The sequence below is a fragment of the Theobroma umbraticum genome, unplaced genomic scaffold (genome assembly GCF_002168275.2).
Source record: "Theobroma umbraticum cultivar Fairchild unplaced genomic scaffold, ASM216827v3 scaffold_44.0, whole genome shotgun sequence".
NCBI classification, from domain to species: Eukaryota; Viridiplantae; Streptophyta; class Magnoliopsida; order Malvales; family Malvaceae; genus Theobroma; species Theobroma umbraticum.
Window position 1 is genome coordinate 1,198,772 of NW_018397255.1, and position 14,926 is coordinate 1,213,697.

At 38.8% G+C, this 14,926-nt stretch overlaps 4 protein-coding genes across 4 annotated transcripts; 2 read left to right on the forward strand and 2 right to left on the reverse strand.

Annotated features, from left to right (window-relative positions):
- The first annotated feature begins 19 nt into the window (after positions 1-19).
- Positions 20-2,218, forward strand: SYP112 (syntaxin of plants 112). The gene is made up of 2 exons (XM_021419597.2): positions 20-959; positions 1,057-2,218. The coding sequence occupies exon 2, from the start codon at positions 1,085-1,087 to the stop codon at positions 1,985-1,987; it is 903 nt and encodes a 300-aa protein (XP_021275272.1). The 5' UTR covers positions 20-959; positions 1,057-1,084; the 3' UTR covers positions 1,988-2,218.
- On the forward strand, positions 2,214-4,452 carry LOC110410024 (Tetratricopeptide repeat (TPR)-like superfamily protein). The gene has a single exon (XM_021419592.2). The coding sequence runs from the start codon at positions 2,575-2,577 to the stop codon at positions 4,441-4,443; it is 1,869 nt and encodes a 622-aa protein (XP_021275267.1). The 5' UTR covers positions 2,214-2,574; the 3' UTR covers positions 4,444-4,452.
- LOC110410027 (Galactose mutarotase-like superfamily protein) lies at positions 4,441-7,819 on the reverse strand. Its single transcript, XM_021419595.2, has 10 exons — positions 7,737-7,819; positions 7,513-7,626; positions 7,187-7,300; positions 6,889-6,940; positions 6,301-6,438; positions 6,003-6,101; positions 5,637-5,734; positions 5,141-5,248; positions 4,978-5,059; positions 4,441-4,699 (listed from the first exon to the last, which is right to left on the reverse strand). Exons 1-10 carry the CDS (start codon positions 7,802-7,804, stop codon positions 4,634-4,636), a joined length of 939 nt encoding a protein of 312 aa, XP_021275270.1. The 5' UTR covers positions 7,805-7,819; the 3' UTR covers positions 4,441-4,633.
- A 408-nt stretch (positions 7,820-8,227) lies between these two features.
- On the reverse strand, positions 8,228-10,830 carry LOC110429288 (laccase-11-like). The gene is made up of 6 exons (XM_021445251.1): positions 10,693-10,830; positions 10,439-10,590; positions 10,109-10,353; positions 9,860-9,988; positions 8,725-9,648; positions 8,228-8,620 (listed from the first exon to the last, which is right to left on the reverse strand). The coding sequence occupies exons 1-6, from the start codon at positions 10,798-10,800 to the stop codon at positions 8,490-8,492; spliced, it is 1,689 nt and encodes a 562-aa protein (XP_021300926.1). The 5' UTR covers positions 10,801-10,830; the 3' UTR covers positions 8,228-8,489.
- Between the last annotated feature and the right edge of the window lie 4,096 nt (positions 10,831-14,926).

Genomic DNA, 14,926 nt, shown 5'->3' on the forward strand with positions numbered 1-14,926 from the left:
CTCTCATTGTAATGAAATAGGAACTTTACTTTGTAAGAAATCTTATTAGTAAACTGAAACCTTTACTACTAACCAGTCATGTGAAGCTAATTTTCCATTCCCTATAGCAACAGGCACTCAAAGACCAATCCAAAACCAAGTCATTTGCCGCAATTTCCTATGTTTATTCAGCATCTTTATCACTGTTTCTTCCTTTTCCCTTCTCTTTTGACGAGCGAAAATGGGTTAAAGACAAACAAGTATCTAGGAAACACAAAAAAGAGAACTTGAGAACTTGTTTTGAGAGTCGGGGCAGGGTTGGCACAGGAAACTGTGGCAGAGGATTTCAATTCCTAAATTGTTTTGAGAGTCGGGGCAGGGGATTTTGATTTCTCAAAGACCAATGAAACGAAAACAGGTGAATGAATGATATTAAACGGTTGCGTTTAATGAACAACCTATTTTCGCGGGCTTTGATTGCCTCCTCCAACATCCAACGGCTATCCTCTGACAAACGAAAATTTAAAATTCCGTAACTGAACAATCGCGTTCCCTGATTCACTTTAAACTCCCACATTCAACAGTTTTTCTTTTGTATTTGGCTTCGATCATTCACCTCCAAACCTCATACACTTACAGAGAAAAACAGTGAAAAGATAAACAGAAAAGGAGTCTTTGGCAAGTTAGGTAGCCTTTTGACACTCAACAGAGCAGGGCTAAGAATTCTCCTCTGTTTACTTGTAATCCCATTTTCAGGTTTTCCTTCTTCATTTCACGACTCTTATATTCTTCACGGGTTTTTTTTTTTTTTTGCCAAATAAAATGGCTTATGTTTTTCCCATTAAATGTTTTTCCTTTCCTTCTTTATTCATGCAATCGTGTCCCTGAGTTTGTCTTGGTTAACATGGTTTACTTAGACTCCTGAAGAATCATTGTAAAAGAAGATAACCAAGAATCTTTAGAAGTTTATTCATAAAAGGGTTCGTTTCTCTTCTTTTACAACCAGTGGGTTTTCATTTTTGATGCTTTTTTTCCCCCGGAAACAGTTTTCATTTCCTATTCTTGATTGTTTGGCAGGAGGGTTGTTTGCAAAATTCTTGCAAAGATGAATGATCTAATGACAAATTCGTTTGTAAGTTATGTGGAACTTAAGAAGCAGGCACAGAAAGACCTGGAAGCCGATCTTGATATAGAAGAAGGCCAAGGCCAACTCAACCCCGCAGATGAAAAAAACCTCTCTCAGTTCTTCGAAGAAGTGGAATCAATCAAGATCACGATGGAAGAGATTACCAATCTCGTGTTTGATCTTCAAGCCCTTAATGAAGAAACTAAGTCCAGTCACAGCGCCAAAGTTCTTCGAGGGTTGAGAGAGCGAATGGAGGCAGACACGGTTTTTATTCTTAGAAAAGCAAAGATTGTCAAGACAAGGCTTGAATCACTTGACAGATCCAATGTAACCAATAGGAGATTGTCAGAAGCGTATAAAGAAGGGAGTTGTGTTGATCGAACCCGGATGTCGGTTACCAATAGTTTGAGGGTTAAGCTTCGGCAAATGATGAATGATTTTCAGGCCTTGAGGGAAAAGATGATGTTGGATCACAAAGACGATCTCAAGAGAAGATACTATAATGCCACTGGAGAGTTACCGAGTGAAGCCGTGCTTGAAAAGATGGTTTCAGGCGGTGAAAAAGATCAATTATTTGCAGAGAAAGTGGAAAAGGATTTAAGGAGCAAGGAAAGGCATGAGGCTATGTTGGATATTCAGAGAAGTTTGCAAAGGCTGCATCAGGTGTTCCTTGACATGGCTGTTCTTGTTGAGGCACAAGGTGAAAACATGGATAATATTGAAGAACATGTGGCCAATGCAGGTAATTTTGTCTGTGGTGGAACCAACAGCCTTTACTATGCAAATCAAATGAAGAAGAAGAAGAAGGCATGGGTGTATTGGGTTTGGGCCGTTGGGCTGATTGTACTTCTAGTTTGCATTATTTCCATGTTAGCTTCTTGAGAAGCACAAGATCAGGCAAAGTTTTGGGCACTTTTGAAGGGGTTCAAGGTCTGTAAATTCGTTCATCTAATTGTCTTTTGATCAAATTTCTTTCAGTTACTCTGACTGAGACAATGTTTTGCGTCTTGTTGTCTGACATTAATGTCCATCGACTTGCTTCGTTGAGTTGCTGTCTGTCTGTTCTCCTTTCTGGTTTTTGGGTCTCTTAAGATTGATCACTCTTCTGTAACACCTACCCAGTGGAGCACCAGAGAGGTGGTTTCAACATTTTGAATAAATGTGGAATAATTTCAGAACACATCAATTTGTAGGCGTCTGCCTTTTTAATAACAAAAATTTGTAGTATAATGGTAATGTACGCCAAACATAACTGATCTTGCAAACTTCATTTTGCAAAAGCGATAGCTTGACGAAAGATGAAAAAGGGGGACCACCCAAAGGTATCACCAACACTGTGGGGGGAAAAGATCTGAAAAGGAAATGTAAGAATATTTTCTATCAGGTAAGGAAAAACCTTATCCACATTGGTAAATTAAATTGAAGCCAAAGGAATTATTGCTCAGTTTCTTTGCATTAGTGACAAACAAATGGCATCCATCACTCTAACTCCAACAAAGCAGCTCTCCCTGGAATCAAATGCCACGCAGACCCTATCTCTGCTTGAACGATGTTCGAGAATGGAGGAACTCAAGCAGATTCAGGCACAGATGTTCAAAACAGGCCTTGTTGCAGATACCATCACAGTGAGCAGAATCCTTACTTTCTGTGTGTCTCCGAAATATGGTAATCTAGAATACGCCCAGATGGTTTTTGATAGAGTAAGCAGACCCAATACTTTCATGTACAACACCATGATTAGAGGATACTCAAACCACAAAGAACCAGAAAAGGCCTTTCTTCTATATCAGCAAATGCTCTGTCATTCAGTTCCACACAATTCCTACACTTTCCCGTTCCTGCTTAAAGCTTGTTCCAGCTTGTTAGCCATTGAAGAAACCAAGCAAATTCACGCTCATGTTATAAAGTTAGGTTTTGGCTCGGAGGTTTTTGCCACAAATTCCCTGCTTCATGTCTATGCAACATCAGGCAGCATCAAAGCCGCTCGTCTGCTATTTGACCAGGTCCCTGAACGAGATACTGTTTCTTGGAACTCGATGATTGATGGCTATACAAAGTGTGGCAAAATGGAAATTGCACATGAATTTTTTAAGGACATGCCGACAAAGAATGTCATCTCTTGGACGACTATGATTTCTGGCTATGTTGGGGCTGGCATGTTCAATGAAGCCTTGAATTTATTTCATGAAATGCAGATTGAAGGTGTGAAACCTGACAATGTGGCCCTGGCAAGCACTCTCTCTGCTTGCTCACATCTTGGAGCATTGGATCAAGGCAGATGGATTCACGCATATATTGACAGAATAGGAGTTGAGATTGACCCAATTTTAGGCTGCGTTCTTATAGACATGTTTGCGAAGTGTGGTGACATGGAAGAAGCTTTAGAAGTTTTTAGGAAAGTGAGGAAGAAAGAAGTCTCTTTATGGACAGCAGTAATCTCTGGATTTGCAATTCATGGCCGTGGAAGAGAAGCGCTTGTATGGTTTGACAATATGCAAAAGGTAGGAATCCGCCCAAACCATATCACTTTTACTACAATTCTGACAGCATGTAGCCATTCAGGACTGGTTGAAGAAGGAAAATCCTTGTTTGAGAGCATGGACAGAGTTCACAAGCTTAGCCCAACAATAGAGCATTATGGGTGCATGGTTGACCTACTAGGCCGGGCAGGGTTCCTGAGAGAAGCAATGGGATTGATTGAGAAAATGCCTGTAAAACCAAATGCTGTCGTTTGGGGAGCACTGCTCAATGCCTGCCGGATGCATAAAAATGTTGAATTAGGCAAAAAGATAGGAAAATTCCTGATTGAAGAAGATCCAAACCACGGTGGCCGATACATTCACTTGGCAAGCATTCATGCAGTGGCAGGGGACTGGGACCGAGCAGTTGAAGCAAGGAGGCAGATGAAAGATCGAGGAGTTTCCAAACTTCCTGGGTGCAGTGCAATCAGCCTCAATGGGGTTGTCCATGAATTTTTAGCCGGAGGCCAGTCCCATCCACAGATAACAGACATTTACCAAATGTGGGATAGTATTGGGGAAAGACTTGAAAAAGAAGGATACAAACCTGCATTGGGGAATCTACTACTTGATCTAGAGGATGAAGCCAATGAAATGGCAATCAATCGGCACAGTGAGAGGTTGGCTATTGCATTTGGATTACTTGGAACAAAACCAGGCACAACGATTAGAATTGTCAAGAATCTTCGGGTATGTGAGGAATGCCACACGGTAACAAAACTTATCTCCAAGATATATGATAGGGAGATTGTCATGAGGGATAGGACCAGGTTCCACCTTTTTAGGGATGGCAAATGTACTTGTGGAGATAAATGGTGAGGAGGGAAAGAGCACCACATTATCAACTGACTAATTAAAACAGAAACTTGAAATTACATTATTTCGAAACTTGGCTAGCAAGAAAGCTTTTGCTTAACAGGAACCAAAATCTTCACCTCTAGAAAAATGAAACAAGCGAGTCCACTTATTCTTCAAACTTTGGACACTGTACAATCTGTACTTCAGCAGTTCAGCCAATGCTAAGATGTTGTTTAGCTATCCAAGCTTGTTCGGGCTCTAGCTGGACCGTTCCAATCTGAGTGGCCATGAATAAAATGAAAAAATCAATTTGGTAATAGACAGTAGATAATGCCAAGCATATCTGGAAGGCCATCTGAAAAAGGATTTCAATCAGCGAGCCACCTCTCCTTAGAAATACGAGTTTCAAACCATTTGACATGATCTTTTGTAGAAAGAACATAGTGACTAGCGCTGACTGAAACATTATTAGCAAGCCCAAAAAGTTGAATCAAGAATACAAACCCAGCTTCCTCCAAGTTTATCCAGTTACAGTTGAAGAAAGTATATAAGTACCTTTGCATTTTCAACGCAAACAAAATCTTTGTAACATGCTTCCATCTGCAGATGTGGGTTCCATAAAACAGTATCTGACCAACTGCAAGGGCAAAGTGGATGATTGAGGAAAATTTTTACTCAACTCTAATAAAACAGAGATGTGAGAGTTGGATTTGCATACTTTGTATTCCTTATTGATATTACATCACCTAAGCCATTATCAAGGTGCAGCTCCTCAGGAGCATTAAGGTAAATGCAATCTACAAATCCAGGAAAAGTGATGGCATCCCTGAATTGTAAATATAACAGTTAGAAAGTGCAGCAAAATTTTTTTCATAAGAATCTTAAAGACTCGTATTCTCAAATAGTAGGCTAAAAATTAGAAATATAAAGAAGACAGAGTTGATACTAAAACTAAGAACACCTAACAACTACAAATTTCTTTGGTCCTAAGTACAATTTCAATCAGGCATTGAAAGATTTGAGTAACAATGTTAACCCTGCAACATTCAAAATTCAATATCAAGATTTGATTAAGTTAGGAACCTAGTCACTGTTATGCTATATAAAAGGAAGATTCTCCAGAGATCTTAATAAGCTCTCTCTATCACACCTACAGTTCCAATATTTGTACTGGAACTAGCCTCCAATTATAGTTCTGTGCATAATATACTGACCTTTCCTCCCTACCCTCAATTGGATTCTTAGGATCTGGATCTTTATTCAGTGTTTTGCAACCTTTCAAACCTCTCACCGATACCCCTGTTATAGATGCCTGCATCAAAATGTTTAATATCAATTTCTAACTAGCTTCATTCAAGTTTTAAGGCAAAGTAACTCAGACAAAACGCATAAGATATAATATACATGTGTGTATGAATGTGTTGTGCGCTGTTTTCCTTTTCTCCCATAAACAATTCTAAATTCCACTTCTTGCATTCTCGCTAAAAAGAAATCTCCATTACTATACAAAGAAATGTTAACTTGGACCAGCTAGAAGACCTGCATCCACCAACCATGGAATTGTAATTATAGGTACTTACACGAAAATATGTATGCAAGGCAGTGCTGAAAGAAAATGGCTTATTGTCTGTGTTTGTAACTATTAGTTCGGTGGAAATGCTCTTTGTATTTAGAATGACCTGAAGAAACAAAAAGGAACAAACTGCCAATTCAATTAGTAAACAGACAAGCTATAATTGCATAGGTGAATCAACATAAGTAGTTTGGACTTGTCCAATACCTTTATACTAACACATAAATCTAACAACTAGCTTAGAAAGTACGATTGTCATCATGCAGAATACCATTGCCCATACTGCTGAGTAATCAATTACTGACCTTATATCTAGCCTGAAAACTGAAATCCCACATGGCACGACTGTAAGGACCATCTTTTAGCTCAAGAGTTACAATAGGATTGCCTTCCACATTTTCGGACTCCACAAGGGACCAATCCATATTCCTTGCAAATCCATGCTGTGAATTGCATAAAAATTTCCACAATTTAAACAAAAGTAGAAGATAGACATAAATCAATAAAGTAAATTAAAACATAAAATAGTAGTAGTTCAATTGTTCCTTTCTTTTTCAGGGTGGTTTTTACAGGCATGAACTGAAGATCAAGAGTGGAAAAAACCACTCAGATCAACTTCACGGCAGTATGTAGACTACCCTGCAGATCCTAGTATCATTCTCAAAGAGGATAGCAACTTGGAGTAAAATATGGCCCTATGTCAGGTCACCCTGTCAGGGTCATAGTAGCACCACTAGCCAGTTCTCACTAAACTGCCACTATCAGACCATGTTAAATGGCTCGCAAAATGAAACAATAAATATGAAATGCGGTAAAATTGATGAAAGCTACTTCAGGTAGATAAAGGAAATTAGCGGATTTTAAAACTTAGAACAAGAATTAGAAGGGCATACCTGCTGCATTGTGCCAGGTCCAAACTGTGGGAAACAATGTGGAATACCTCCACTATCCAAATAAAAACAAAAAACAGTCAGTATCCGCATGCATTCCAATTCATTATTACAATGAACTACATTTTGTGGTAATGAAGCGATTTAGAAACAATTGCTTACAACCATAATCTACTTTTAATCAGATTAATTTTAGCTAGTTTTACCAAACATTTAATGCTAGCTTCACCCAACTATCCAATGGCTTATTTTGAAATAGAAATAGCTAAAATCTAAGTAAAGAATGTGGTGGAGAAAAAACCTGATTGGCTTCTTTTTGTCAAATACAGCATCAGGCCGCACAAAAAGAAGGTCTCTTCCACTTGGGACTTTCCAAGATGTAATGCACCCTCCAAATAAATAAACCTCAGCTTCACTACAACATCAAAAACTAAAATCAAAACATTCACTCCATCAAGGAACAAGCAAGTATATCAAACTATTCCTTTCAGACCCGTCTCAATAAAAAAAAAATCCTCACCAATTAAGCAGCAAACCTGGGGAGTTAGATGAATTTGAAAAGACCCAGAAAAGAAAATTTCACAAAAAATGCATCATCTTTAGAATATTTAAAGATTTGAAATGTACCTTCCACCATCAGAAGTGAGCACAAGCTTGGGTAAATTGCCTTCCCCTTGCGTTATTTTGACCCCCAAAGACACAGCTTCCTTGTTTGAAGTTGCAAAAGCCATGCCTGAGTATCTGCAGAAACAATATAAACTCCGTAGGCTTCAAAGCTTAAAACTTTTTAACCACTAGACGCAAACTGCATCGTTTCACTTCGGAAAACATATGAGAAAACAGAAACTGACCGCTTAGTCGGGCGTAGATTAGGAGAGTTTAAGCCAGGGACAGAGAATGGCATCGAAACCATCGCCATTTTATTCGATTTAAGCAGAAGGGTCAGCGCCAAATGCGAAGTGAAGTGGATGTAACGAGAAAGTAAGTCACTTAAAAACCAACGATCGGGTTTAGAGCGCTGATCGTTTTCGTCGTTATGGCATGTTCGTAAATATTCGCATATTCCTCCCCCTTTTTTATTTATTTTTTACTTTTTTTATTAGGTTAGCGGAGGATGATGGGCCGAATAGTGGATTCATCTATCTTTACTGGGCCAAAGTGAGTCTCTCCTTGATGGGCCGAAGTAAGCTCCTGAGTTTTTGGTATTTGTCTTTCATGGGCTGACCCTATCAGCAGTCCTACCATAGGGATTTGTCTGTCTTTTTTGGGCCTATCTGAGTGCCCATTTGTACTTCTTTAGATTTGGTTTATTAAACATAAGTATTTTTCTAAAAAATACATGTAAAGAAAAACAATAAAATAATTATTTTCATTTCAATAAATAATTTCAATTACTACATAACTCAAACTTGAATCCTTTCTTGGAGTTTATTACAGTTGGAGTGTCAAACAATTAGAACTTTACAATTACCTTTTTTTTTTCCCTTAAATTTGGTTCCTCAATACATGTCCTGCAACTTTTGCAGAAGGTATATATTTTGAAGCAGAAAATAAATTTTATACACAAACTTTTTTGGGCTGAATTTTGGCAAACTTTTCAACAGTTAGCATGGTGGCAAATCCTTGGGTGCAGGCAGAATGGATTGAGCAGCTCCTGGTCCATCTTCAACCACAAATGCCATTTTCAATCCCCAGCCAGTGTGCAGCTCCAAATGACAATGCATAAACCAAACACCTAAACCAGGAAAAAGAAAATAAATTAATCATATGGTTACTCTATTAATTCTAGGCTAAGATTTTTTTTTTCTGTGGTTACTTATTCTAGTCGAACATGGATACCTGGATTGTCTGCTCTAAAGCGAATGGCGGTCCAACCCCCTGTGGGAACACCAACTGTGTTTCGTTCAACAGGATCAACTAAGTTGTACTTAGCCGGATCTTTGACAGGATCAAAATTTCCGATACCAGTTCCCACGACGAAGAAGTTATAGCCATGGAGATGGAATGGATGTGACTCAACAGTTAGAAGATTGGTGTCTTGCAGCACTAGCTCTACTGTAGAATTGAAGGCAATCTTGCTAAGCCTTGTACCATGTGCGGTGCCGAGATTCGCTGTGAGGGGTGCACCGGTATAGTTGAACGGCTTAGGGGGTTTGTCAGGGAAATCAATCCGAAAAACTCCCTTCATATTGAAGTAATGAGCTTGGAGAAGTCCAACTTCGGGCATTACGAAAGAGATATTGTTCAAGGAGGCTAGGAGTTTTGTTCCATTTACGCATGTCGGACAAGGATCTTTGCCGAAACCGATTGTGTAGAAGAGTTTTCGATCAACTTTAAGGGGCACATTTGCAGGAAACTTTGCGGAGTTTAAGCTCCTTAGCTTTTTGTTGTAGCCCAAAGCGAAAGTTGTGTCATTGGGAGCTGGCAGTTGGGGAAGGGTTGGAAGAACAGTGTTAGGGATTCCTTTGTATTGGAGTATCCCTGTCGCTGTTTTGTTGTCTATAGGAAGTGGAGCATCCATGAAAGGCCTAGAAGCCATGAAATATCTGCCAGGCATTTGGTTGGCTCGAACAAGAACGTTCGTCGTTTGCCCAGGTGCAATCAATATAGCTTGCGTGGTGAATGGCTTTGTATAAACTGCATCAACCTCAACGACTGTCATGTCGTGACCAGCAATGGCAAAGAAAAGCTCGTCGTTGAGGGCAGCGTTGATGATTCTTAGCAAGTATGTCTTGCCTGATTCAACCTCCATTGCAAAAGTATCTAAAAAACATTCAGAATTGAACAGTGAGCATTGCATGTAAAACAATTTATATGGTTCCTCACTCCTGATATATCTTCTGCACATGTTATAAAGCAACATTTTCTTGAAGGTTCTGCTACCATAACTTGAAAAAAAATTGCATAGCTTCATGTGATGTTATTTATATATGCCATGGCTTGAAGTCTCTTCTAGGTAAGTAACTTTGCTTACGTTTCTCAGAGCATGGAAAGAGAGGTCCTGGCTTCCCGTTGATGGTGTGCGCATCTGACATATTCGGTGGCAAGCCCGTGTTGGTTCCTTGCTTGACTATCTCTTCCACATCTTTGTGCCACCATTCCCCTGTGGTATGAACAAACAGATTTTGTAGCTGGCTTCAAGATTTACTAAATCTTAAACTCCAAACATTTTTCAAGTTCCCAAGGAACTTGTTAAATCAATCAAAATGACCCTAGAACCGACCTAATATAATGATCTGTTCCATGTTTGGCTGGGGGAATGGAAATGGCGTCCCTTCTTTTGGCATGATGACAATTGCTCCATAGACTGTAGCCCTTAGCCACAGAATGTGCGCATGCCACCATAAAGTTCCTCTCTGCCCTGTTACATTGAAGTCGTAATTGTAGCTAGTCCCGGTCTTAATTGGACACTGTGTTATGTAAGCTGGTCCGTCTGCCCAACCATTTCGATATTGCTTCAATCCATGCCTGAAGAGATCACCAAGCAACAAATTAAGTATGAAGGAATTTTGTTTGAAATTTATTTTCCGCATATAGTTTAGCGAATCCCTACCAGTGAATGGACATGTTATATTTTGCATGGTTAGTAACATTGACAATAACTCTGTCTCCCTCTCTAACATAGATTGTAGGCCCTGGAAACCTCCCATTTACTGTTACAATTGGCTTTGCATGGCACAGTCTGCTAACGTTCTTCACTTGGATCTGTTTAAAAGACATCATAGAGAACTCATCGAGTGGAACAGCCGAAGATGTATAAAATAAATGAGAATTAAATATGAAATGTGCACTTCTGATTTGACTCACATCAAACTGGTATTTCTTTACGGCAGCTTCTGCTGGAAAAGAGATGAATGCGAGGAATCCCACAAGAAAAAGGGTCATTCTGGAAAAGGAGCCGCCTCGGATAGCCATTTGTCTAGGCAAATACTTCTAATTATTATGTCTTTCTGTGGATGAGACATGAAGGTGAAAATATGAAGTATTTATATAAAGCTAAAAGAGGGTAACTATACCATTTGTTAAGGAGAAGGAGGAGAAGGGAATGTAGCTGATTAGGTAGAAATTGCAAAGGGGTTGTCGTATGTCAAAGCTTGTAAGCAAAATACTGAAAGGAACTTTAGGACTATTGACTGGCGTAGAGTCTTGGATTGCTTAATTAAGATGAATTTTTTTTCAGAATCAGGGTGCTTTTGTTTTAGTTACCCCATTTCCGTTTTTCATGGCTTCTCCATTTTGATCTTAAAATGATTGAAAGATTTGGGATTGAAAGGTATATACCAACCTAATCCCACATACAATACTAAGCTTTACCGTTAAGGAACAGTTATAGGATTCTGATACTCCACAGGCACTTTTTAACATCCATGGTAAAATCATCCTGCATGGTCATTTCTAGTTCACATGAAATGTTTTTGGTCACATGTCATTCTCAATAGGCATTCCTCTTTACCAATCAGCTGCTTCTCACGGCCCCAGTGAGTCCTTTGGAAATGTCAGACTGCAGCCCTTTACCATGGTTTATCCATTAAAAAACTAATTCAGAAGGGCTTACTTCTAAGCATTTTGTTGCATTTCTTTGTGAGGCCGGTTTGCTTATCTATGGTACTTTCCCTTATTAAGATGCTTCGCAGAGAAACTTTGTATTGCTTGTGACCAAACCATTTTTCCAAATAGAAAAGTAAAGATGGAGGAAAATCAATCTTAAAGTAAAGAAATGAGACAGTCATGAAATAGTACCTGAACTCCCTAGTCCATAAAGTAGAACCTCTGTTGCGGGATGGACAATCATGAGGGAGCTGCCATTATTCTAGCAAATTTTTCTTTTCTGCATTACAGCTCTCTGCCTCTGTAAATGAGAGTCTTTCAAATGATCACATGGCTAGCTTTGCCAAAGGAGCAAATGTGCAGGCAGGAGGTTCCTTGGGCATATAGCCAGAATGGAAGCATTGCCCTGTGAAGACAAGTTCTCCATGGATAGAGCAAATGTGAAGCTTATTTCCCCTCTTACCCCTTTCTCTTTCTCTTTCTCTTCCCACAAAGAAACATTCCAACATAAGCAGGGGAGGGAAAGGAAATCACAAAACTCCTACGGCAAGAATACAGTAAAAGAAAAATGAAGATTATATCTCAATGCTGACTTTAGTTGACATGAAACTTGGAGTTTTGATCAAGTGAAGATATCATAATTCCCCTTTCTCCTAAACTAGATTGGTTTTCATAAGTAACAATGCTTCCAATTATTAATGACAAATAAAAAGTTCTTAATGGCAGCCTGAGTTACTCTATGGATTTCACCAAAACCTTGCCCATGATCATTGCTGACACCAGAATCCACACTTCTCAGAATCTAAGGAGAATCTTGTTGATGAATGCATTTCCTAAGCATAAATACAAAATCTATATTCTTTCTTGTCCTTCTTGAATAACATATAGAATCATCAATATTTGACCATTGAGAAGGAAATAACAGAAGAAGATTGGTCCTCTTGGGGTATTTCAGATCAGCTGGTCAGCTTAGGCCGACCCTGGAAGATATCTCAGCTAGTTGAACCTATTTTTGGTCCAAACCAACCCCATGACATAACTCACATGCATGATTACACAGATCTTGATCATGTGGTTCAACTTTGACCAATACGACAAAGATTGAGGGAAATTAGATTTATGTATGAGCTTTCAATCAATTGGACACTAATAATAGAAGCTGAATGGCATTAGCAAGCAAACCAAAAGGACAGGGAAGAAAAAATGCAGACACGAGGGCACTAAAACTAGAGGCAGCCAGATATGATTAATAAAAATCATAGATTGACCTAAACAGACAAAGAACTCTCTGACTAAATTAAATTAGTTAAAGAAAAGATGTTTAGTTCCCTCAACCAATAACCAAAACTTTAAAGAGACAGATTCCAGACATGGGCTTTGTCGCTTTCTGCAAAACAAGTTCATTTTTCCTTCACCTTTGTCAGGATTCAGCAACAAAGACAATGTAATTCCTCTCCTTAATTTATATAAATTTAATTTGATACATGATTTAAACTTATATCCGGATATGGCTCTTGAAGATAATGTTGATTAATCTGTCAGTGAAAATCACTTGTACCTTAACTAGGACTATATTATTATTATATGATTGACAACTTCCGAAAATACCCTTTTTCCAATGGACGATGTGGCCATGGCCACAGGGCATGTCCAACTGGAAGGTAGGGGCAGTGGCAGCATGGGAGAGTCGGGATTGAGGGAATGGGTGGCTAACCTTATCGAAAAGAGCCAATCCCCCTAGATTTTTACACAAAAATTGAGGAGCTCCGAAGCTTGAGCAGTGCTCTTCATCCAACTAATTCTTAGTCTTCATAAAATCATAGAAAAAGTATTAGTATATGTTGAGAGAATCCATGAGCATGAAAGGAGAGACATGGGATCCACAATCAACAAAAAGCGACTTGGCAAGAAGGCCTAGGACGTGGGAATTTGCCCCATTATTCTTCGTTGCCACTAACGTGCATGTAACTATTGCCCGGTGGTTATCCCTTTGGTCTCCACTCTAATGACATGCCTCGTGGGTGTAGTACTGTTTTGGCCCTTCAACTTGAGGAGCGGTACAGCCAAGACCTTGCCACCGTTTCCTTTTGTTGCGTGTAAAATAAAAATCACCATTGTTGGTGAGATTCTTAATAAGCTTATCAATATCAAAAGAAGAGAATATTTGAAGTTGGACTGGAGAGAGGCAGGCTAGGCTGAGGCTCACTCAGTCTGGTTTTGCAAGAAACTTGAGAACGGATAAAGTTGTAATCTTACCCAAACGTGGTCCACGGAGATAAAATAAAGAAATTATCCCAGGGAGAAACAATCAAGCCCACTGGCCATCGGGAATGGGCTCCGGCACGTGCATCCGTGGACCTATGCTGGGCTCCGATCTGACATCGGACTCCCACCCATTGATCGTGCTCGTCTTCCTTCACATCGCTCAAGACTTTGACCCTACAGAGCTATGGAGCGAGGCTTCTTCCCGCTGGGGTCCCGCACCATCCACGTACGCCTTGAATCACAACTCCATTGACACCTATCCGAACTGGCAGGTGAGGTTTAGCCCAGGTTCACCCACACCCTCACGTCACGAGCCGATGGGGCAGACCCCCTAGCCTGGCTCTGCCAGCCATGCCATGAATTCCCACCGAGGGCCATTGTCTCCTACCTTTGAGGCCTGCATTCGGTTCCCATAAAGCAGCCACACATTTTCTATTATTAATGATTATTATTGGGAAGACAAGAAGTGGAAATTATTGGGATTTTACGATTTTTTTCGATTGTTTGTGTCTATGGATTGTCAATTTGAACTTTTGTTTTTGATCGTGTTACCCATATTACTCAAATTGAAATATTGAATTTAACATTATAAGACCACTCCACTTCCTTATAGATTTTGTAATCTTGTTTTTCTCTCGTGTCCTGTCGGAAATTGTGTGCTGTTAGTTACCTTTGTCTCTGGTTTTCAGTTTTCTTTGGAGTTTAGTAGTTGATGGGTCTAGAAAGGATTAAGCATTTCAATCCCTAAAATGTTAAGCTAAGTTTAAGATTTAATACTAAATTCTTATAAATTATATGAAAATATTTTCATTTTAAGTCTATATTAATATATTATTTGGGTATGAATTCTATTCCTTAATGAATCTTATCTTCAAAGATTTTTGAAATTTTATTCACTTTATGAGTAAATAATAATATATCTACATTGTACAAGGATGATACATCAAATTTTAAACAAGTTCGAATAATTCAATTAAAAATAATAATTATACATTTTACTATTAGTGTCGAGATAAACTTAAATTTTTAAATTTGAAATAGATAAATTTAATATTTATATTAAAATAAACTATAAAAAGAACTATTGCTCATTAATTTTGTTTTAATTAAACACTTGAGCCAACCCTAATAGATGGGATTAACCTTTCATTAAAGGTACAACATCCCTTAACTCATATATACTTAAAGATTGTAAATAGAAGATTTGTTCAATAAAATTTATTTTTTA